This window comes from Oncorhynchus masou, chromosome 24 (genome assembly GCF_036934945.1).
Source record: "Oncorhynchus masou masou isolate Uvic2021 chromosome 24, UVic_Omas_1.1, whole genome shotgun sequence".
In the NCBI taxonomy this organism is placed as follows: Eukaryota; Metazoa; Chordata; class Actinopteri; order Salmoniformes; family Salmonidae; genus Oncorhynchus; species Oncorhynchus masou.
This window is the reverse complement of record NC_088235.1, coordinates 92,843,126-92,867,774: the sequence shown is the minus strand read 5'-3', so window position 1 is coordinate 92,867,774 and position 24,649 is coordinate 92,843,126. Positions and strand designations below refer to the sequence as shown.

The 24,649-nt window shown below is 40.4% G+C and overlaps 1 protein-coding gene across 1 annotated transcript; it reads left to right on the top strand.

The window, feature by feature from the left end:
* Positions 1–927: 927 nt before the first annotated feature.
* LOC135511757 (regulator of G-protein signaling 8-like) lies at positions 928–19,901 on the top strand. The gene is made up of 6 exons (XM_064933231.1): positions 928–1,185; positions 11,662–11,753; positions 13,022–13,126; positions 13,363–13,424; positions 16,203–16,369; positions 17,412–19,901. Exons 3-6 carry the CDS (start codon positions 13,026–13,028, stop codon positions 17,604–17,606), a joined length of 525 nt encoding a protein of 174 aa, XP_064789303.1. The 5' UTR covers positions 928–1,185; positions 11,662–11,753; positions 13,022–13,025; the 3' UTR covers positions 17,607–19,901.
* Positions 19,902–24,649: the final 4,748 nt, after the last annotated feature.

The following is a 24,649-nucleotide window of genomic DNA, read 5'->3' as shown; positions in this document are numbered from 1 at the left end:
AAAAATGATGTCATTATGATTTCTTTATGACACGTATTGCTAAAATAAAGGTTTAAGGAAATACATGCATACACCATATTATTACAAGACAAAACAGCTCAAATCAAGCCCAATGGTCTTATTTATTTATTTTTTACATGAAAATGTAGCGTAATGGGATAATGCCTTACTGTGGTATGTGAAGAATCCAATACTTTACCTTGTATTCAATACAAATCACATTATTGTGGAAGCACATACTCTAGTATTAGGTTGTTTGAGAAGGTTCGAATCCTAAGAAACCTGACGACACATAATTTGAAGCTGTGTATTGGAAAACCTTGGTAGAGCATGGGTGGATTAGGCATTGTGGTGCTCATGTGAATGTCCTTTCTTTTTCGGCTTCAAACCAATGTGTGTTTGTGTGTTTGTCAGCATAATATTTTAGTTATTAGATATTAAGAGGGATGTTTCTCGATGTGGAAACAGCGCAGTGGTCACATCCTTGCTGTGTATATCTCCCTCTGCTGAAAGATATCAAATAAATTTCTCTCCTCCTATCCTCTCCCTCTCCTTCCTCGCCTCTCCCTCCTCACCTCTCCCTCCTCTAAGAGAGAGGTGGATGAAAGGAAGGCTTTAGTCCATCTGCCAGCATCATTATTCTTTTTTATCAGCTGAATAATGTTTCTGTCCTACCTTCCCTCAGTGGTTATCCTGAAAATGCCTCAATATTCTCTGTCCAGAACAGTATTTCTATACAGCCCCTGTGTACAACTGTATATTTCTATACAGCTCCTGTGTACAACTGTATATTTCTATACACTGTATTTTTGCCCATATATTGTTTAAAGCAACTACTCTGCTGAAGCTTGGCTTGTCCTCAGAGAATTCTCTGAGCATTAACAGCGTTCTCTACCTCTCCCTCCCTCTGTTTCTCCCTTTCTCCATATTCCCCTCTCCATACGCCTGTCTCTGTTTCTCTTTCTCCAATGTTTTCAAACCGATGAGCATGCTGTGTGGCTCCTAGCCTCCTACTCATCACTGCAACTGTAACAGTAACAGCAGAGATATCGCCACTCAAGAGGAGTGCGATCGCAGACATCTACACACACAGTCACACACACACCAACGTTGGATGAACATCGGCTTATTCTTCTCAAACGTACGCTGGGGAGGTAGAGAGAGAGAGTGTCCACCTGCGCTAAGGTAAAGCATCATCCATATTCATCTTGCTAGTAGATAGTTTCATTACGTAAGTAAGTCCACTATGGATAAGGCATGGGAGGCAGGCTGCCGTTATGTACATCTGCTGTTTTAACGTACTGTATGTCTGTCTGATCTTGACTGACATCGGAATATAAAAGATGGAGACTGTTTGTTTACAGGACAGGCAACTGTCATCATCTGGAAAATACATACCGTTAGAGACGTAAGTGGAGAGTGTGTTTGCTACTCCAAATATAGTTAGGTAAAATTGGTTCTTGATTATTTACTACAGCAGTGCACTGTTTACAAGTTTTGAAGTGTGTGTGTGTGTGTGTGTGTGTGTGTGTGTGTGTGTGTGTGTGTGTGTGTGTGTGTGTGTGTGTGTGTGTGTGTGTGTGTGTGTGTGTGTGTGTGTGTGTGTGTGTGTGTGTGTGTGTGTGTAAATGTCAAACAGTGAAGGAGTCACAGATGGAGAGAGGCGGCTTTGAAGCACCCACACATCCAACCTACATGTTTCACACCTCTCTCTCTCCCTTACTCTCTTCCTCAGATTTTTCATCCCCCTACTCAGAAAGTCAAAGCAACTCTTCCTTCCTATTTATTTTTCTACTCCTTCCTCCCTTCTCTTCTCTCTCAATAGGTACCCCTCTTCCTTTCAGTTTCTCACACAAGCATCTACAGTTAGGTCAATCATTTTTGGCAATGTTGATAAAGATGCAAAAATGACTGCATAAAAGTAATATTACAAATACTGAGCTATGTTGCATGCAAAAACAATGCTAATTGATGTTACGTTATATACTAATGCAATTGCTCAGAGAAAGAGATAATGTTTAAGTCATTAAAAAATATATTAAAAAGACAGGGGTCAAAATTATGTGGATCTTTCAGCAAGAGAATAACTCCACGCACTAAGCAAAGTCCACATCGAAATGTTTAGTTGACCACAAAACTGAAATTCTTCAATGGCCATCGCAGTCTCCGGACTTGAACCCCATTTCCATATCTGGAAACATTCTGCATGGAGGAATGTTCTATGATCCCACCCAACATGTTCTCCAATTTCATGAAATATTTCAGAAAAAGACACCCATCTGGTGTCCCAGGTATAAATCAGTCCCTGATTAGAGGGGAACAATGAAAAAAATGCAGGGGAACTGGCTTCAAGGTCCAGAGTTGAGTTTTAGGGCGCAATAGAATTAAAACAGTGGTGATAATCATTTTTACCCATATCTTTAAAAACATTTAATTCATTACTTGTTAAACATTAGCTCTTTCGCTGAGCAATTGTATTAGTATGAAATAATGTAAATGTCCGCATTTTTGAGCATAATAATAATATAGCTCAATATATGATTTATTTATTTTACAGTCTTTTTTGGTCAACTTTATCCAGAGTGGCAATAATTATGGACCTAACTGTCTCATCCTTGTGTATAGAGAGAATCAACATCTCTCCCTCTATTCTTCCCTCGCTCTCTTCCATCTCTCCATTCCTCCCTCTTCCCTTACCCCTCCCTCTTCCCTTATCTCAGTACTCCTCCCTCTTCTGCATATCTCACACAAGCACCTGCCCCTAATCCAACAAAGATTCTGTGTGGCCACTCTCAACACAGAAACACTATATGAAAGACTACATTCAAACTGTGAACAGGATGGGTTTAAAAGATCAAACAGCTGCCTAAACATAGATGCAGCTACAATACTTTTAAAACAACTGACCCTACAGATGGTTAGCAACTGTGAAGGTTTTAAACATAATGAGCTGTTAAATTTATACTTTCTGGATGGAGTGGTCTGCAAACCTAATCCCCCAAATAAATTGATTACATAAAAAGCTAAAGTCAGGATTAAGAGCATCATTCCAACAGAAGAGCAATGGTCCGACTTGTAATCATAAACTTGATAATCATTATACTAGTGGTTATTATCACCACATAGAGCATGAATCCAGACCCCAAAACACACACATACACTGAACAAAGATATAAAAGCAACTTGCAAAGTGTTGGTCCCATATTTCATGAGCTGAAATATATGATCTCAGAAATGTTCATTTTGCACAAAAAAACAGATTTCTCTCAAATGTTGTGCACAAATTAGTTTACATCCCTGTTAGTGAGTATTTCTCATTTTCCAAGATAATCCATTCACCTGACAGGTGTGGCATATCAAGAAGCTGATTAAAAAGTATAATCATTACACAGGTACACCTTGTGCTGGAGACAATAAAAATGCACTCTAAAATGTGCCGTTTTGTCACAAAACACAATGCCACGGATGTCTCAAGTATTAACCGAGCGTGCAATTGGCATGCTGGCTGCAGGAATGTCCACACGAGCTGTTGGCAGAGAATTTTATGTAATTTCTCTACCATAAGCCACCTCCAACGTCATTTTAGAGAGTTTGGCAGTACGTCCATCTGACATCATAACCGCAGACCAAGTGTAACCACGCCAGCCCAGGACCTCCACATCCGGCTTCTTCACCTGCAGGATCTTCTGATACCAGCAACCCGGACAGCTGGTGAGGAGTATTTCTGTCTGTAATAATGCCCTTTTGTGGGGAAAAACTCATTCTGATTGGCTGGGCGTGACTCCCCATTGGGTGGGCCTGGCTCCCCAGTGGGTGGGCCTGGCTCCCTAGTGGCTGCGCCAGTAATGTGAAATCAATTGATTAGGGCCTAATTTATTTATTTCAATTGATTGATTTCCTTATATGAACTGTAACTCATTAAAATCGTTGAAATTGTTGCATGTTGCATTTATATTTTTGTTAGGTATATGTTTTTTGATGTGCTAAAATGCTTAACAACTTTTGTTGTAAAACATACAATGATTCTAAAACAGAGACAAAAACAAAAGCTTATTATCTGATGCTCTGCAGAATGTCCCAATTACCGTGACCACTCTGTGCATATATTTATTTTAAATTGTAATATCCTCATCACTCAGGGCTGGATGGGTATGGCCAATCTCAGGGTCATCACAAACCTTGTGTCTTATGCCTCAATCCTCAACTTCCACCTCCATGTGTGCGTGTGCGTGTGTGTGTGTGCTCGCAAGAGATGTGCAGGTGCACATGCATGTGTGCATGCGTGTGTGTCTTACTCATACTTATTTGTCCTCGTTTAGAGTGCCTTAGAGTTTATTGTAGCCTACTGGGCAGCAGTAACTATTAAAATCAAGCAGAAGCACCACTGTGGGGGAACAAAGTGACATTGACAGGATTGTACATCGATGTACCTGAAGAGAGCAAAGAGTAAAAATAGATAGACTGTATTCGTTTGATGAGCTGAGACTGAGAGGCTTCTGTCCTGGCTTTACCCCATGCCTCTCTAGATGAGCCATAAATCAGGGCTGATGTGTTCATCAGGATTAAGCCTACTCTATGAGAGTGTTTAGATAACAAGTGTAGGCTAAGTGCTAAGCTGGCATAAGGCAAGGACATCAGTGAGACTGCTAGCTGCAGAACAGACAACAGGGCTATTTTTACCTGAGTGGGTAAGGTCAATGCCTCTGTGGATAAATCATGATAGCTGGAGGTCCACATAACAATGTTGGAGGGAAGCTGCTGGCAGTGGCTACAGGTAAACAAACAGGGAGGGAAGAAGAGATAGAGAGGGGCAGGGAGGAAGGGATGGAGAAAGAGGAAAAGACTGATGGAGGGAGAGATGGAGAGGGGTTACAGAGAGAGCGACGGAATCAGTTCAAGCGGAGTCAGGTTTTCCCCTCAGAGACACAGTGGACATTAGACAGACAGACAGTCTCCAGGCCGAAACAGAGAAAGGAGAGCAGCATAGGTCTGAAAGACCAGAAATGACCCAAACGGTCCTCCCGCCGGAGGCTACACATCAGATGGCCTGACATACTGTCTGTGGGCAGCACGGCTTCCGCAGGAGGCACTTTTCCTTCAGACAGGGACATAGAGGGTAGCCAAATGCACGCAGGTGCAAGTGCACACATTAACACACAAACATAGGCGTCTGAATGTGTCTGAAAGTGGAAGTGCAAAAAGAGGGGGGGTTCCCAGGGGATTTTTTATTTTTTTTTGCATTTCCTGCAATTCTTGGGGGAATCCATATTTGTGACTCCTTTCAGGAAACTATGGGTATGTCGCAGCTCACTACTTCACAGGAGAGCCACCATGTAGAAATGCCTTCTGGAACATGTGAACTTTTATCTGCCTTAATAACAAACTTGTATGCCATTTGTAAATTCCAATAAAATTGTTAAATTAAAACCGTTGTTTTTGCCTCGGAAAAAAGAAGGAACCTTCAAGCTAGCCATGATGGCTGAGAAAATGAGTGGGCTGGACATGCAGAGAAATGAGTTCAGATTGATCTGCCATGTAGGTAACCCTTTCTAATGAGAGCTTTTTGGAAGATATCACTTGGTAGAACTACATAAGTTTTGCTCTCCACTTTTTGGAGGACGGAGTTTTGAAATCAGTGGAATTAGAGTATGATAGGTAAGGAGATTGAGACATTTCTGGCGTGTGATTGCAAATATACAGACAGAGTTGAAAAGAGAACGCACAGAAGGCTGTTGTATAAAACATCTGTCTCCAGATTACATCTTCAAACTAAGGGCAACAATGACATCCATGACAGAGAGGGAGAAGCATCCATCCATGTATATGGGTAAGATAGTCTAGTTAGCTACATTTTCAGATATTACACATTTCTAATTTTGTCAGAAAGTTGTTTTCATTTCAAGTTAAAATGCTAGCTAACGTTATATGTATGATCTGTGTAGTAATATTATTCGAATCTCAGAGCCATTTGCATTGCTAGTTATAGCCTAATGTTAGCTAGCTAACATTGAACCTGGGTGGTTAGCTACCTGCAGATTCATGCAGTGTGGTAAATGCTATGAGTTGGGATTATGGTTCATTGTTTCGCTAACTTGCTACATGTCTAAACAAAAGACACTATGCAAGTAATCATTTCAGTTGAATGTTCATGATGTCACTGCGACAACCTCTGCTCTGGCTATCTACTCTGATTTCAGATCACTCTCATCTGACTGTGCCAGAATAACTGACGAATTTACAAATGCTCAATACCTGTGTCAGTAAACGTTGCCAAAAAAGAGTAATTACATTGTGCCAGCAGCACAGTTGCAGTCATCAACACTCTGGATAACATAAAAGCAGCCTAACCAGCTCTGCTAGGGCGAGTAAAATGTTCAGGGTGAGCTGTTCTCTCATTTGTGCCTGGAAGTAGCTAGCAAGCTAGCCAACGTTAGCCAGTTAGCTTAGGTGCATGACTACTGTTTTTATGTCAACACGCTCAGATAAACCCTACTCCTCAGCCAGCGCATCCAGTGTGCACTCTGAATGCTCCAAGAGAGAAATGCTCTGTCTTTATGAACTGAAAATCTGACAACACTGAGTTTATGAACACTCAGAGCACACTCTGGCACTCCAGACTAAATTTATGAACACACCAGTAGTATAAACCAGCCTTTAGTCTTGATTTTTTTGTTTGTTTAGTACATGGCCTTACATGTGAATCCTTAAAGAGATCAATGGGGCTAAAGATTATGAGGGTGTGAACTATGCTGAATGGGTGTACCAAAACATTCAAGTGCCATTTTTCTCAAAAGTGAGGTTACAATTTTCCAACTTTCAAAGCAGAATTACCTTGCCATTGTTCCTCAACTGTCGTGTATGATACAGAATTGTCTAGCTCTGAGTCTCTACTTTTATCCAAGTTGTAGTTTTTCTAAGTGGCTCCCATTTCGGCCAAGCGCATGGCCGAGAGAGCGTGTTCTTCTTGTTTATCTCCGGTAAAGACAATAACAATTCTCCGTATTAAATGTTATTGTTTATTTGCGCATTAGGGTACCTAAGGGTTGATTATAAACGTTGATTGACTTTTTTTGATAAGTTTATTGGTAAACGTTTGGGATTAATTTTGTATGTATTTTGATGAAGGGAAACCGAGTGAATTATTGACTGAAGCGCGCCAGCTAAACTGAGTTTTTATGGATATAAAGAAGGAATTTATCGAACAAAAGGACCGTTTTTAATGTAACTGAGACCTTTTGGACTGCCAAGAGAAGAAGATCTTCAAAGGTAAGGCATTTTCTTCAAAGGTAAACCTTTTTTCAAAGGTTACACTATTTCTGACTTTCGTGTCGCAACTCCCTGGTTGAAAATGATTTGTTATGCATTTGTGTGCTGGACGCTGTCCTCAGATAATCGCATGGTTTGCTTTCGGCGTAAAGCCTTTTTGAAATCTGACACAATTTATAGTAATTTAATTTGAATTTGGCACTCTGACATTTCACCGGATGTTGGCCAGGTGGGACGTTACCATCCCGCCTATCCCAAAGAAGTTATTAATGACGAGTTTAGAGGGTATTATGGTGTTAAATGCTGAGCTGTAGCCGATGAACAGCATTCTTACGTAGGTATTCCTCTTGTCCAGATGGGTTAGGGCAGTGTGCAGTGTGATTGTGATTGCGTGGGTCTATGGTGTCAGGTAGGGTGGAGATGATATGGTCCTTGACTAGTCTCTCAAAGCACTTCATGATGATGGAAGTGAGTGCTACAGGGCGATAGTCATTTAGCTCAGTTACCTTAGCTTTCTTGGGAACGGGAACAATGGTGGCCCTCTTGAAGCATGTGGGAACAGTAGACTGGGATAAGGATTGATTGAATATGTCCGTAAACACACCAGCCAGCTAGTCTGTGCATGCTCTGAGGACGCAGCTGGGGATGCCATCTGGGCAAGCAGGCTTGCGAGGGTTAACACATTCAAATGTTTTACTCACATTAGCTGCAGTGAAGGAGAGCCAGCAGGTTTTGGTAGCGGGCCGTGTCAGTGGCTCTGTATTGTCCTCAAAGTGAGCAAAGAAGTTATTTTGTTTGTCTGGGAGCAAGACATCGTGGTCCACGACAGGGCTGGTTTTCCTTTGTAGTCCGTGATTGACTGTATAGACCGTGCCACATACCTCTCGTGTTTGAGCCGTTGAATTGCGACTCTACTTTGTCTCTATACTGACGGTTAGGTTGTTTGATTGCCATGTGGAGGGAAAAGCTACACTGTTTGTATTCGATCATGTTTCCGGTCACCTTGCCCTAATTCAAGCTGTGGTTCACGCTTTTAGTTTTGCGCGAATGCTGCCATCTATCCACGACTTCTGGTTGGGGAAGGTTTTAATAGACGCTGTGAGTACAACATCACCGATGCACTTGCTAATAAACTCGCTCACCAAATCAACTTATTCATCAATATTATTGTTCGGCGCTATGCGGAACATATTCCAGTCCACGTGATCGAAGCAATCTTGAAGCATGAAATCCGATTGGTCAGACATCTCAAGGATGATCAATGGAAACTAGATCCACCTGAGCTCAATTTTGAGTCTGATAGCAAAGGGTCTGAATACTTATGTAAATCAGGTTTTTCTGTTTACATTTTTTTGTACATTTGAAAAAATGTTTTAAAAAAAACTGTTTTCGAGTTTTCATTATGGGGTATTGTGAATAGATTGACGAGGAAAATATTTTAGAATAATGCTATAAAGTAACAAAACGTGGAGAAAGTCAAGGGATCTAAATACTTTACCAATGCACTGTATATCCATAAATTAAGGCCCTGAATGTGCAATAGAAATAATCAAATGTAGCTCTGTTAATATGAGTCATAGTTGAATAGTTTGGCTTGGAGTAGGTGTCTCCAACACTTTATTTCAAAGGCTACTTCATACCCAAGAAAATGTGCAAGCTACTCATGTACAGCCTGCATATTTTTTTTAAATTATGTAGGCCAAATTTGATGAATAGAACAAAGAACAGCACTGCATACATAATGTAATTGTGTTTTGGTTTTTAAAACCACACATTTTGAACAAATATTCTGAGAATCTTGCCTTTTTAAGATGAGAGACAATAAAATGGTAATTCTGTTTAATAGTAGCCTTTTGAACAGCAACCACAGTGAGTAGGTTACAAATTTGACAACAAATCACGAAGAAACAGACTAATAATAAAAACTATGAGGAAAGCAAAAGTGTTATCTCAGCAAGCACATTAATTGACCGTTCGGCTTTTCCTCCAACATTGACTTTAATTGACGTTGTTGTTTGAAGCGCTGTCACCATGACAATGTTTAAAATGAACTTGTCTTAGCAGCATACATATTTGATGCAACAAGGTTAGAAATGTCTTAGCAGAGCTGTTTAATCAAGACTCAAATATCCTGCGCTTTTCCATTTGATCAGAGACACAGCTATGCTGCTGCGTTTGCAAATGAGGCTCAGCCAAGACTGTTACTTTGTAACTGAATGAAAACATTTTAACAATGAGATTTCAAATAGATAGCAAAAATGCACAATGGGGTTAGATACCTGTAAACAGCTTTTCATAAAAATTTTCATATCTATTTTAATACCGACTAGCTGAAAACACCACTAATTATTCAAAATGACAATTTACCCAATGGATCATGATCATTCTCTGGTAAAAAGTGGGGGTGCAAAAAAGGACACAGAGTTCTTCAGTGTTCCCATTTTTTAACTAATAAACACACTGGGATATTTAATGCAAGAAACACTTTTCTTAATTTCTAATGCAACATTTAGGATAGATAATACTGTACTGTAGCAACAGAGAGAAACTCTACAAGGTGAGAGACTGCTTGCATCAATTCAGGGTTGTTGTTATTCATGCAGTGTTTTATACTGTGCTGGGTAATTTTTTTCAACAAGTAATAGATTGATTTGAAGTGATACATATTCATTGCCAAATGGCTGCTGAGAGTGATGTTTGCTTGACAGATGGACATGCCAGGATCTGCTCTCCAACTACATTCTCCACACTAAGAACAAGAAAACCAGGGCAAAGGAAAAGTTGAGAAAACGCAATGCACCAAAATGACATCAAAGGGAATTTCAAGACTCAGTACTTTCAGGGTCCCTTTAAAGCAACCAGGCATCTTTGAAGAGGAATTGATAATGTTGGCATGTTCAAAATTCATGATGCAACATGACATCCCCATTTTTTCTGACACATTAAAATTCAGACTCCTTTTTATAGCAGCCCCTCCAGGAGTCTGTGCTTGCTGCATGGCTGAATAAAACATAAAGTGGCTTCCCCCTGACTGCACGGATTTGTCAGAGAACTTTATAAATAGCTCTGCAGGCAGGCAGGCACGTGTACCCACCCCATGTAGGCAAAAAAAGATTCCGCCTGCTGCTAAGTAGAGTAGTGAGAGAACAGGAAAACACAGATCTGCTTTCCACTGCAGAGAGAATGCAGACTGGTTTGAAACCTGCAATTAGCAGATGTATATTCCAAAAAGATTGATACCTGGAAAAGATATGCATCTTGAAATGCAATAATATTTGTGATATATCTGTGGTAATTCGTTTGCAGTTATCTTCAAAATCTAGGACACAGTCATCAGTGGCGCATCATTAGTTTCTCATAATACGAGCAACTAATAATGTCATTAGTCTCAAAAGGGTTCAAAATTCACGCTTTGTGACATCATTTGGTTTTATATACTGTAGTTTCATCATGTGACCTCCATACTTCAATGAAATCGTATCACTGACGCCTAAAACTATATATGCCCATACGTTAATATTTGCAGTGTTAGGCTAACTAATGCAACAAAACATTGTAGAAGATATATCATTGTCATCAGAACATCTTCAGAAAAATGAAAAAATGAAATGCTTAAAAAGCTTAGAAATCAATTCCACATCTCCCTGTTGTTGATTTTGATTCCAAATAACAAGTATTTTTCTCAAGAGACTCCTGGAAGAGCTGTACACCCAGTCTCTTTCTATTTCATCAAGTTACCACACACACACAAATACAAGGACTAACGGACACACAGACAAACACACCGCACACATAAACACACACCGAGCATCATAACAAATCAGCTCTGCCTAGATAGAATCTATGAGTGGAATCTTAAGAGTACATGATAAGAAAGCCCATTAATTCCAGTAAAGTGCTTTTCTCTAGAAACATGAGTGGTACGTTTCATGCAATGTTCCCAATTACAGCAGACGAAAAAGCAATCCACCATATCGCCTCCTTCAACACCCATCAATGTTTGTAGAGGAAGTGTTTGTTCAGATAGATTATAAAATACAGTAATGTAGTACATTTTTGCAGACACTTCCATCCAAATTGACCTAGAGTTTACACATCATGTATTCAGTATGTGTGGCACATGCAGGAATCAAACCAACAACCCCAGTGTTGCTAGCAGCACCATGCTCCATCCAACTGTCTTAACCACAAATTGTTTTGGAAACTAGTGGCCTTTAGGGATCAAGCTTAATGAATAAGATAATCTTTAGGGACCCAATCAGTTTGTTGATATTGTGGTGGGACTTCAGGTGGCATCTGGCATTAGGACAATGAGCACCAATGGGAGTAATAATTACACTAACTACCTTGCTGTTGTTCACTATAAAAATGCATGACTTTATTTCTCTTCAACAGAGAACTCCAGCAACCACCAGTGATCTTAGAGGAGTCATTGGATTACTGAAGCTTGACTGACCATTCTAACAAAACCAAAAGGCAAAGCAACAGTGAGTAATCTAACATCTTTACCCACCAGCGGGATGGAGATTGTGTCCCTTATGTAACCAACTATTGATGGGAGTACTGATTCCACTCATTCCATTCCAGCATATTAGGCACTCACTGCAGTGCTTGGTTTGTTTGGTCTGTGTGTTATCAGGGGGACTAGATGCATGGTAGAGAAGCTCGTGGCTCACTACCCAGATTGGATGTTCTCTAGTGGCTAGCTGATGGGTATGTTGCCTGCTCCATATGGAGCTACACCTGCTGTAAATGTCTATCTGGGCATTTAGAGCAATGCCTCTTATCAGACCCATCATTATGTCTGATCTGTCTAATCCTACAGCAGCTGGCCAATAGGTAATGATATTAAACATCACTTTTGATTATATCTACAACTGGAGTGCATGAAACACCATAGACAAAACATTGATCAGATTGATTGTGTGATATGTACTGTAGTGTGAGAGAGTAAGCAGAAAAATGTTGAAAGCAAATGACCATGCGTCATCAGGTCGGTGCAGACTAAACAAATGTGAAGTGATGTTTAGCAAACTTCATCAGGCACATCCTGAACCTGCTCTCCACCTCCTCCAACATCTGAATCCATTTTCTTATGCAGTCATTCGAAGGGTCAGTACACTGATTGAAGACCATGGCCTTGCTTATGACTGATGCATTAACATACTGCCTATAGGCAGGAGGTTAACATTGTTACCTGTTAATCCATTAGGAGACACTTTTATCCAGAGCTAGTTACTGCAGTGAGTGCATACATTTTCCTTCTGGTCCCCCATGTGAATTGCACCCACAACCCTGGCGTTGCAAGCACCATGCTCTACCAACTGAGCCACACAGGACAACCGTGTGGCTCAGTTGGATCCGAGCACTTTCTGAGAAGACTATGCTCAGAGCTGCAAGCTGTAGGTGTACATGGAAATAGCTCAGTCTTTAGCTACTGTAGAAAAAAGCTGTGAAGAGAAATGTATACATCAGAAGACAATCAATGTGATCTGCATCTGATATCATCTTTATTTTACTAGGCAAGTTCTTATTTTCAATGACAGCCTAGGAACAGTGGGTTAACTGCCTGTTCAGGGGCAGAATGAGAGATTTGTACCTCGTCAGCTTGGGGATTCGAAACTGCAACCTTTCGGTTACTAGTCCAACGCTCTAACCACTAGGCTACCCTGTTTTGATGTTATGTGATCAATATTCAGAAATGTACTGTACTTTCTTAAACGCTTGTATTCTATTCTTCCCGTCATTTGAGCAGAACCATGAAGACCAGACTAGCCTGCCTGTCCAATAAGTCTGACTCCTACACCGACTTCACTGAGTTCCTGCCCCCTGCCCAAGACAGGACCACCAGATGCCTAAAGTAAGTAGACCTTTATATCCGATTGCATGGTGTCAGTCTCTCCCATTCATATAGTATTTAAATATTATTTCTCCCAAAACTAGGGATGTGAAATAGGACTACTACACAATAGATCGTGTATGGTCTTTTAAAACAAACCTTTGAAACTGTGAATATCTGTGTGTTGAAAACCTGCAACTGCATATTTGCAGGCACATTTAAAAACATGTGTTTCAGTATCTCTGTCTTTCCTTCAGGCTGACAAAAGACGAGGTCATTCGATGGGCAGATTCCTTCGATGTTCTTCTATCGCACAAGTGTAAGTGACATTTAAACGATAGTCCCTTTTATATTAAAAAGTAACAGTCGATCCTTCTCTTTAAAGTTAGATATAAATATTTCATCTTTTATCAACCAACCTGGGAGTCCATGTCATTGTTAGCAAACTGTTCGAAGCAAACCAGGCAACTGTACTGATCTCCTCCGTCCCATTCTGTACTCTTTCTGTTTGTCCCTTTGACAAAATGCTTGCCTATGTATTTCCTTTGACAAGAGGATTGTTTATCTGTTCCCTATCTGAGGATGGCTTTCCACATCAGCCCATTTGTCTTCCCCTAAACCCTTCTTATTTAATATCCCCTGTCTGTCTGGTTATTGGTGTGTAGCACTCCACAACACACAATGAGACACACTCTTGGTTGTGACCTTCTCTGTGTATTACACAATAACACACATACAAACACATGTTCACGCGCAAATACACACATGCAAACACATGCAGATGTTCACGTGCACACACACACATGTACATGCAGAAATAGCTGTGATAACTAGGCTCTCCACAGGGATTGGGAAATTACATTGCACAGAAGACTTTGGTTGTATTATATTTGTTTTGATTTTGTAGTGCATCAATGAAAACCACCTAGCTGCTTTTGAATATTACTCGTTGTTCCTTCCAAAAACCAGAACCTGGATGTTGTGCTGTGCAATGCACAGGGCAGGTTTTGCACTAGTAAAAGTTTACCTCTAAACCGCTGACTGATTCTGGCTTCATAATCATTATATCAGGCTTTGTTCTTCCAGTGTTCCTGAAAAGCAAACTAAATGTCTTACATTTTCTGTTGTCTTATTGTGCTGTTCCTTTGTTAGGATACCTAATAGGTCAATAACTTTGTTGTCCAAACTAGAGATATAAACATGGACACAAATCAAGTCATATGTTAATGGACATATGCAAAAACATTGCATGTGTGCATGTCTCATGTTAGTATTTGTAAGTAATGAGTTAATCAAGCACAGTATACATTATCCTGTAGATCCCACTGCCAACTGTTTAACAGGTGGTGTAGTTTGTATAACATAGACAAATTGTTGTGAACTTGATGGTTTGAAGTCGCATCCACACCTTATTTAACCAGGTAGGCCAGGAGGGAATCAAGACACACGCACACACACAACTTTATAATCACATAAGAGGAACAGAAGCAGTACTATTTGTTCCCATTCCTTGGCCACATTGGCTCTGTCCTCACCTCCTGATTTAGCACTTATTGGATCTAACAGGAGAACACAGTTATCACATTCACCCGGCCGATCATATAACCACAGCCCATTTGTATCACAGCTAATCCTATTTATCTGGTTGCCCTTTGCTTCTGGCTGGGTACCTTAGGCAACCTATCTGTGATGATGTGGTTTGTGACTGCTTCTCATTTCTATGGGAGTCAATTTTATGCTGAACTAAATAAAGCCTCAATTCAACATTCATGTATATGTTTTTCAATATTTAATTATAACATTTACGTATATGTAAACATTACTTAATGAAAATCGAAAATCCTTTCAGGGTTTGAAATGCACACTGACCTACATTCACACATTAGAAGGCCTTGGCTTCATTAACACTTCATAGACTATTCCTAAAGACTGATTAAAAATAAAGCAGCGAGAGAAAATCTTCCTCCAAGAAAGGTTCAATGCCTCATGGATCTATTTTTATTTTGATCAATGTCTGTTGACAAGGCTACATGCAGTACATGTCCTTCTGGTGATCTTCCTAAAACCATTGTTTAGTAAGAGTGTGTGGCTAATGTTGGTGATTGGGCCTGATGGCCTACTCTCCTGGTGCTACAGGTGGGCAAATGTTAAGCAAATACAGGCAAGAGAAAAAAGCAATGACACGGCCGATTGTAAAACAAGACCTCCCTCCATGTTATCATTGATGTCAGACAAAATGATCTCATCTTTGACTGATGAAGACAAAAAGTTAATTGGAAGGTTGTGGGACACATTTTTGTGTTCTAGTCGCAGGGCTGTTTAATGTACTGAGAATGAAAGTGTTTGTCATTTTTTATGAAGAGTCACTGAACACAAAAATACAAATTAACAAAGTGAAAGACAGAAACAGTTCTGTATGGAGGAAACACAGACAACAATGACCCACAACTCAATTGGGATAAACAGGCTGCCTAAGTATGGTCAATCAGAGACAATGATTGACAGCTTCCTCTTTAATTTTTTTATTTCTTTTACTAGGCAAGTCAGTTAAGAACAAATTCTTATTTTCAATGATGGCCTAGGAACAGTGGGTTAACTGCCTGTTCAGGGACAGAACAACAGATTTGTACCTTGTCAGCTTGGGGATTTGAACTTGCAACCTTTGGGTTACTAGTCCAACGCTCTTAACTCTAGGCTACCCTGCTACTCTGATTGAGAACCATTCCAGGCCAAACACATAGAAAACCAAAACTAGAACAACACATACTGTAGAATGCCCACCCCAAAACACGCCCCGACCAGCCTAAAATAGAAACAAAAAAAGGAACTCAGGTCAGGACGTGACAACACTCCTCATCTCAGACAATATCAATGCATGATAATCAACCCTGTTATTATATGCATCAAGGGAACTACAGGTTCTCTCTGTGGAAAAAAACACATCAGTTCCAAAAAAACTGGCCCATGTTCAGAAATAGGTGCTGGGATACGATATAGATCTTTGTAAAGACACACACACTCTCTCTCTCGCACAGACACACACACACTTGCTGTCCATTAGCCCCTCTAACTGGCTGATGGATGTTTTGTGTCGTAGATGGCCTGGCTGCCTTCCGGGCTTTTCTCAAGACGGAGTTCAGCGACGAGAACATTGAGTTCTGGATGGCCTGCGAGGAATATAAAAAAATCAAGACTCCCGCTAAACTGGTGACCAAAGCCAACAAGATCTACAATGAGTTTATCGATGTCAAGGCTCCCAGAGAGGTTTGTGTTGGATCAACCAGCTAATGATGCAAAATATGCATTTTGTCTGTTTTATTGTGACTGTGCAGTGTTTCCAGATTTCTATGAAATATGACCTATAATTAATTACAATATGAGTAAAATAGTTTTCCTTCCAAAACAGGGTAATAAAGTAGATAACACTTTATTGGAATAGTCCCAAGTAGATGACTTGTAGATGGTTTGTAGATGTTCAGCTCTTGTAGATGTTCAGTAGATGGCTCAGTTGTTACAACATGGCACTTGTAACACCATGAATGTGGGTTCAAATCTCATGATGAAAATATATGCATCCGCCCTGAATAAGAGCACCTACTAAATGACTCAAATGTAAATGTTCAATAACTGTCAGCAACATTTTAACTAACAGTACCTTATTCTTAAACATAACCCTAACTGTAACTTCTGCAGGCAATTGCTTATTAAAACATAGTCATACTATCAACAACCTATCTGTAAATCATCTATATTGGATCCCGTGTCACCATAAAGTACGTTATAAAGCAGCTTTTCTGTGTTGGAACGGTGTAGATTTAATCCTCCAACAGAATGGTTATACCGGTCATTTAACATATTCATGCGAGTAGACCGCTGATTGGCCAGCTCAGCCAATGAGCCAACATGACACTATGTTCCATCAGGAAATAGCAAGCATTTTTGTAAACTTTTTTTTCTCCCCAATTTACGCTTTGGTCACAAAAACGAGTATAGGATGAGTCATCAACATCATTTGGGTCCTCGTTAACAGAATATGAACTTTTAAAAGTTTGTTTTTCCTGGACAGTTACTTTAAGTATCAATGCTAAGGGTTGTGTTTGTTTTTAAACTGGAGTTACTATGTGTAACAATCCACAACTCTGCAATATTACACATAGGTTCACATGAATACACATACTTTGATTATATGGAATAAAAGTAATTTTGATGCTGTCTTCAATTTTTGATACTGTTTTTCATAGAACATTGACACACTTAGATGATTCAGATATCTAATGTTTATTTTGCACTCCCTTGGTCAATGTAGGTAAACATAGACTTCCGTACACGGGAGGTGACGAGACAGAGCCTTGAGGAGCCCACTCCTTCCAGTCTGAACGAGGTCCAGGCCAGGGTCCACAGCCTCATGGAGAAAGACTCTTACCCACGCTTCCTCCGCTCCAAGATCTACCAGGACTTACTCAAAACGCAGTACACACCCTGCCAACGGAACTCTGTCTGAAGAACACACACGTGCAGCCGCAGATACATATACGCACACTTAAGTGATAATGCCGCGAAGCCAGTGTTTGGAGGATATATTGGCATGGGTGTTGCTAGGCCAGGGACAAAGTCGAGGGTCGGCAAACCGTGCCAATATATCCCCTAACATCAGCTTCTTGGGCATCATCACTTTTATACAACGGGTTAGCAACATATTCAAATAATGATTGACGTATTTTCATTAAAAACATTCATTTGATAAATGTATTCATACTATTTCATCCTTCCACAATATATTGTTCCAAATCTAGGGTTGCTACCCAAGCTGGCGGGTTGTTCATTCTATTGGTTCGGTTTGCTAGAGATGCGACCCAGTCATTCCGATTTTTTGTTCTTTATCTATGGAGGCGACACAGTCGTTCCTTCTAAATATTCCATTGCCATACTTGCTAGCAACATTCTTATCCCTTGCTTGCTAGCTAGCAAACTACGGCTAACTTACAGTCACATCAAAAAGTGCAGCCAGATCAACAGCAAGCATTTGCATTTGTTTAAGCTGTTTTCTAGTGACATTTATTTGGATACATCCATAACAATGAGCTAGTGAGGCGCAATTTCGCCTGGCATATAACATCTGCTCACTCGTCAGGATACAGTCGTTGAGAGGAGTTAGCCAACAACACAGCTAATGCAATCACTTCAAACTGAAGCTGGAAAGAATGCAAACTAGCTGCACTTCATTTCATGTTACCTTGTTTAAATTGATATTTCTTTGTATATATCCATAAAAATTATGCCAGCTGATTCATGATTTCAACTGGCTGAGAAACGCAGCTTGCCTGTCGGTCTCGTTCCGACTCCCGACACGTTCATTACTATGGGACAGCTGGAGATCGAAATTGAATATTGAAACAATGTTGTAAATGTCAGAGAGACATGCTGCAAGGTTTATACAGATCTTCTCTGTTGAAAACAAAAATGTTAGTCTAAAATAAATGTGAGATAATATCTAGATGCTTTTTATAGTGGAGATGAAGTTTATAAATTGCAAGGCCTCCCGGGTGGCGCAGTGGTTAAGGGCGCTGTACTGCAGCGCCAGCTGTCGTCCGGGTTAGGGAGGGCTTGGTCGGTAGGGATGTCCTTGTCTCATCGCACACCAGAGACTCCTGTGGCGGGACGGGCGCAGTGCGCGCTAATCAAGTTTGCCAGGTACACGGTGTTTCCTCCAGCACATTGGTGCAGCTGGCTTCCGGGTTGGATGTGCGCTGTGTTAAGAAGCAGTGCGGCTGGTTGGGTTGTGTATCAGAGGACGCATGTCTTTCAACCTTCATCTCTCCAGAGCCCGTACGGGAGTTGTAGCGATGAGACAAGTTAGTAGCTACTACAACAATTGGATACCACGAAATTGGGGAGAAAAGGGGGTAAAAAAATAAAAGTTTATAAATTGCTTGGCTAGGCTGATGAGACAGTGGATTGCGCAGTCAGATTGAACTAAGTAAATAGGCATATTAAGTTCATAGATTTAGCCAGTGGTAACTTGTGGAATAGACACCGGCTGGATTGCTGTTTTAACCAATCAGAATTCAGGATTAGACCCACCCGTTGTATAAACACGCACACACACAAACACACACACACACACACACACTTCTTCAGTAGTTAGAAGAACACAAGTAACCATTATTCCTCAAGTCCTAACTTGAGATATATGTGCGTAACTCAATTTCAGTCTCCAATTGACATAGTGAATCATGTGAAAATTTAAGTTAAAAGATTAAGTTTAAGTATCAACTTAGGATTCTAACAGAGGGATTCATAGAATTTAGACATATCGTGATATTGTGTCGAGCTAGTTTGCACTTAGAAAACAAAATAGCACAAGACCTTGTACTGTGTATACTTGTATTATTCTTATTAGACAATGTGTTGTTTTTGTTCATGTGTATTTATCCTCTCAATATATACTCATTTTGAAGTTGATAGGTTTCTGGGAATTTTATTCAACTTTTGCAGCACGTCATGTTCTATATATACTGTAATATTCTTTCAGATTATGAATATTTCGATAATTATTCTTAGAATATAGAATATAGAATATAGAGAATATTTGAATATAGAACATAGAATATAGAGTATATTTGAATTATTGATGATATACACACTTTAAAAGATATGATTTAAACTTACTGTGGATCAGTGAAACTGCATGAGTAAAATATAAAATATACATATTTGCAATGGTTTGTTCATAGTGGTGCATACCTTGAAAGTATGTCCTCTTGAGTTTTTTTCTATAAAAATGAAATGACCTGTTGTCAAGCTGAATTTTATACACAGGCAAAATGCACACAGATACAGACCAAACCAACGAACACAACACCTCTGGAGAGAGGGCAAGAGCGAGAGGGAAGATAAAGATAAAGAAGACAGGGACAGCATCTGGTTATTAAGGAGGGGGTTTAGTAAAACTCAAAACAGGTGCAGGTGTCAAAAATATGTGTTTGCTGTGCCAGCCATGAGGGATCTGTGCCCTTTGAATGTGTAGGCCAGGTGCTCAGTGGTCTCGCTCACTGCACCACTTAGTTCGCCTGCTGTGTATATGTAAGTTGTTGTGTCACTGTGGGGAAGAGGACCAGGGGAAATGTAGGCCAGTGTTCTCATTCGTAGACACACGAGCAGTACACGGGCCGCACATGGCCAGCACATGGGCCGCTGTAGGTCAATAGACAAACAACACACCCACTGAGCTAAGTTGGATATTATTGATGATGATGGTTGTGTAATTGTGATGATTATGATGGGCATGCATGTTGCTAATAGCAGTAGTAATGGTACTACTTTCTTACATAAAATAAGTCATCAACATCATGTTTTTGGCTGATCCTTTTTTTAATGTTATTTCCACGTAACAAATCTTTCTATATTTATTTGCCGTAAAGAGAAACAAATGTCCCACTCAAGCTGCACAGATTTCCAAAGCAAACTGTTGGCAAGGCAACACTTGTTCTACTTCACTAATGAGAAATCTAACAAACGTGCCACACTGTCTCTCTCCTCTCTCTGTAGCTTCCTAATCAATAGCAAACGCAATCACCTGCCCAGAGCCTGCTGCGGTTATGATTGCTCCTCACTCATCACATTTACAGAGAAACAACAACAACAGTCCCAGAGAGTAGAAACCCATATGCCTCCATCCAAAAGATGGTGACTTTACATGTTGATTGTTATTGTCAAAATCACTTAAAATGGCACATTGGTGTGAGTGAAGTAAGACACCTGTGATCAACATGTTATTTCCCAGGCTTCCATTGTGTAGTGAAAGATAAGCACCAAATCTAAGCATGCTAGAGTTAATCAGTTAGCAGTCTATGTTGATCATATGGCCAAAAGGCGAGATACCTCTATGCAGTCGTTAAACCCAGTCAAACAATAGGTAGCATGTGGTCAACACCTCAAGGTTCTGTTAGTGTAGTGTTCAATAAACTGGACATTATTCACGCTCAGTCCCTCCTCTGAGGCAGAGGAGCTGTGAAATGGTTTTATCACAGGGCAATAAAACAGACAAAACAGTGATCACATTACATGCAGTCACTGAGCAACTGTCTCAGCCCAGTCAATATGCTATGAAGGAACCAGCCAAACACAAGGGAAGTACATAGCAACAAGAGGTGTTGGAGACAAACAAAACGAGGAAAATTGACGGCCACTCCCTTATTGAAAAAACACATGAATTTCACATGTGAACACGTGGAAGTGTTCCAAAAGTACATGTTTTCATGTGATCACTTGTGACAACATGTAAAGCAACGTGTGATAAAATGAAACTACACATCTGAAAACGTGATCACATATGAAGTGTTCCAAAAACACGTTTTCACATGATTTTACATCTGAAATTTAATGTGGAATCATGTGGTTTTTGATTGATTGTAATATTAAAGTCTGTAGTGTTCATGTGATGTCAACATATAAAAGATGTTATTTTTCAGTATGTATGATGGGAATGCTGCTTAATGCATGTCTATATATATTCATATGGACATGCAATTTTTTGTCACAAAGCATCTTCTAAATACCGAAAGCATACACAGGTGTCAACCTGGTGATTTACCAGCACATGTATTACACATGCCACTTCCTGTACACTACAAAGTGGGTTTGATTGAAGCGGGCCCTCAAATCATTGTGAGCCAATAGGGAGAGGTTAGATTGCCTGTCCCTGTGGAGTCGTACAGTGAATATTGTGTAACGAGGCCTGGGCAGCATCTGTTGGCTCGGGGCTAAACCCTCCTCCACCTCATCCCTTTCGCTCTTCCCCTCTTCACTTGGGAACTATCAGACAGATGAGCAACCTAAGGCTCCCAAACTCACCACATGGAGCCATGTTGCCACCACAGATGGAGGGGAACATTCTGGTACTAAAAATGTGTAATTTCCACTGATACTAATCGCATGGCATTCGATTGAAAACTAGTTTCAAATCAATCAAAATCAAATCAAACTTTATTTGTCACATGGGCCGAATACAACGGGTTTAGACCTTACCGTGAAATGCTTACTTATAAGCTCTTAACCAACAGTGCAGTTCAAGAAAGAGCTAAGAAAATACTTACCAAATAAACTAAAGTAAAAAATAATTGTAAAAAGTAACACAATAAAATAACAATTTACGAGGCTATATACACGGGATACCGGTACCGAGTCAATGTTCGGGGGTACAGGTTAGTTGAGGTAATTTGTACATGTAGGTAGGGTGAAGTGACTATGCATAGATGATAAACAGCGAGAAGCAGCAGTGTAAAAAACAAATGGGGGTCAAGGTAAATAGTCTGGGTGGCCATTTGATTAATTGTTCAGCATTATTATGGCTTGGGGGTAGAAGCTGTTAAGGAGCCTTTTGGTCCTAGACTTGGCACTCCGGTACCGCTTGCCTTGCAGTAGCAGTTAGAACAGTCTATGACTTGGGTGACTGGTGTCTTTGACAATTTTTTTGGGCTTTCCTGTGACACCTTCTAGTATATAGGTCTTGGATGGCAGGAAGCTTGGCCCCAGTGATGTACTGGGCCGTACGCACTACCCTCTGTAGCACCTTACGGTCAGATGCAGAGCAGTTGCCATACCAGGTGGGGATGCAACCGGTCAGGATGCTCTCAATGGTGCAGCTGTAGAAGTTTGGAATTACAGTGGATTGTGATTTCACAGCATTCATATATTTGATTTTATCAACACTAGAGCTGCCAATACTTGTCACATACAAGAAGCATACGCATACCAATGATGCCTTTCATACGTTTGCACAAAACAAACTGCATAGAATACCTTTGTCTAATCATGGACGTTGCAATTATAGAGGTTTTGAACTGACATGATGTACCCCAGAGCCATAGAGCATGTCCAACATCTCTATAGTAATAGGGTTAGGGTTAGGGTTAGCTGATCCCACTCCGTCAACTCTGGGTTCATGGAGGTGCAACTTCCCATGTGTCTCAAGCACTGGCGGCTGGTCACACATTAATTGGGTAGGACAGCCTCATAGTAAGGAACAGGATAAATATAATGGTATCAAACAAATCAAAGATGGTTACCATGTTTTGGATACCATTCCATTCACTCCATTCCAACCATTATTATGAGCCATCATTCCCTCAGCAGCCTTCTGTGTTCTCAATGATTCCTTCAGCTGGCTGCATTCATCAATTACCTTGAGAATTCTTTTTCCTATCATCATTCTGCCTCAATGATATTAACCAAGCCATCCCTTTGCTTGCTGTTGACTAGAAGTCCTCAAAAACGAACAAACATTAAAAAATTGTCTGTGCTGCCGGGAACCATTGTGGGCCTTTCCGGTGGCATTGAACTGAAGTGAACTATATTCCAGGACACGGACACAGCACACACACACACACACACACACACACACACACACAAACACACACACACACACACGCACACACACATATCCCCACACACACACTTCTTATTTACCGGATTTCACAGGCATTATGGTGCCTGCTGCTGGCCTTCAGAACACTCACCACACCACTGGGCAATTCACACAAGTTGCTAGGGAAACCATGGTTTTGCAGGAGACAGAGAGACAGACTATTATATAAAATTATGCCTGTGGATTTTGTTACACCTGTGTTAAGATGGAAACACTGAACTGTTTCTGTTTCTAGCTGAGGTGAGTGACAGTTATTTTTTTTTGAATGGCCATGCGAGGACAGAAAGTACCCTTGATAGAGAAGAGACAGAAAGTACTCTTGGTGATGAATGCTGATTGGTTAACATCAATGCAATCAATTATTGATGTTTGTGTAGCGGAAGCCCCTTTGGAGCCACATAAAGAAAAATATGTTGTCCAAGGGAGAGGGAGCTAAACTCTCCTATGTTGCTAGCAAAAACTTTACTTTGAATTTAAGAAAAATATATATATTGAATGGGGTTCGACTGTAACAAACACATTAAGTACATTAGACTTCATGAAAGCACTCCCCATTTGTGTCCAAAAAGCCTTTATAATATTTTCATGACCCAATAAACCAAAAAATGCTTTAACGTTCCAGCCTTGTCTTCAGCTGCGACCCAGAATGAGCTAGCAGTGATCAAACAATTTGTCTCGACCGCCCATCCAATACCTAATAACTAAAGCATCCCTCCCAGCTGGATCCAAATGGAGCTGCCATATAAGGCCGAGTGGGAGATCTGGAGAAGGCTATGATAGAATGAGATACAAGGAGCTACATTGGAGTGAATTATGATACCAAGGGGCTAGGTAAGGTAGAATGATTATCCCTAGGGGCTAGTTAAGGTAGAGTGAGATACTTTATGTAGGGCTGTGTTAGGTAATAGTAATATGTGGTGTATAATACCTAGAGGCTACATAAGGTTGAGTGATTATACCAAGGAACTACATAAGGTAGTGTGATTATACCTTGGGGCTTCATAAGGTAGAGTGATTATACCAAGGAACTACATAAGGTAGAGTGATTATACCAAGGAACTACATAAGGTTGAGTGATTATACCAAGGAACTACATAAGGTAGAGTGATTATACCTTG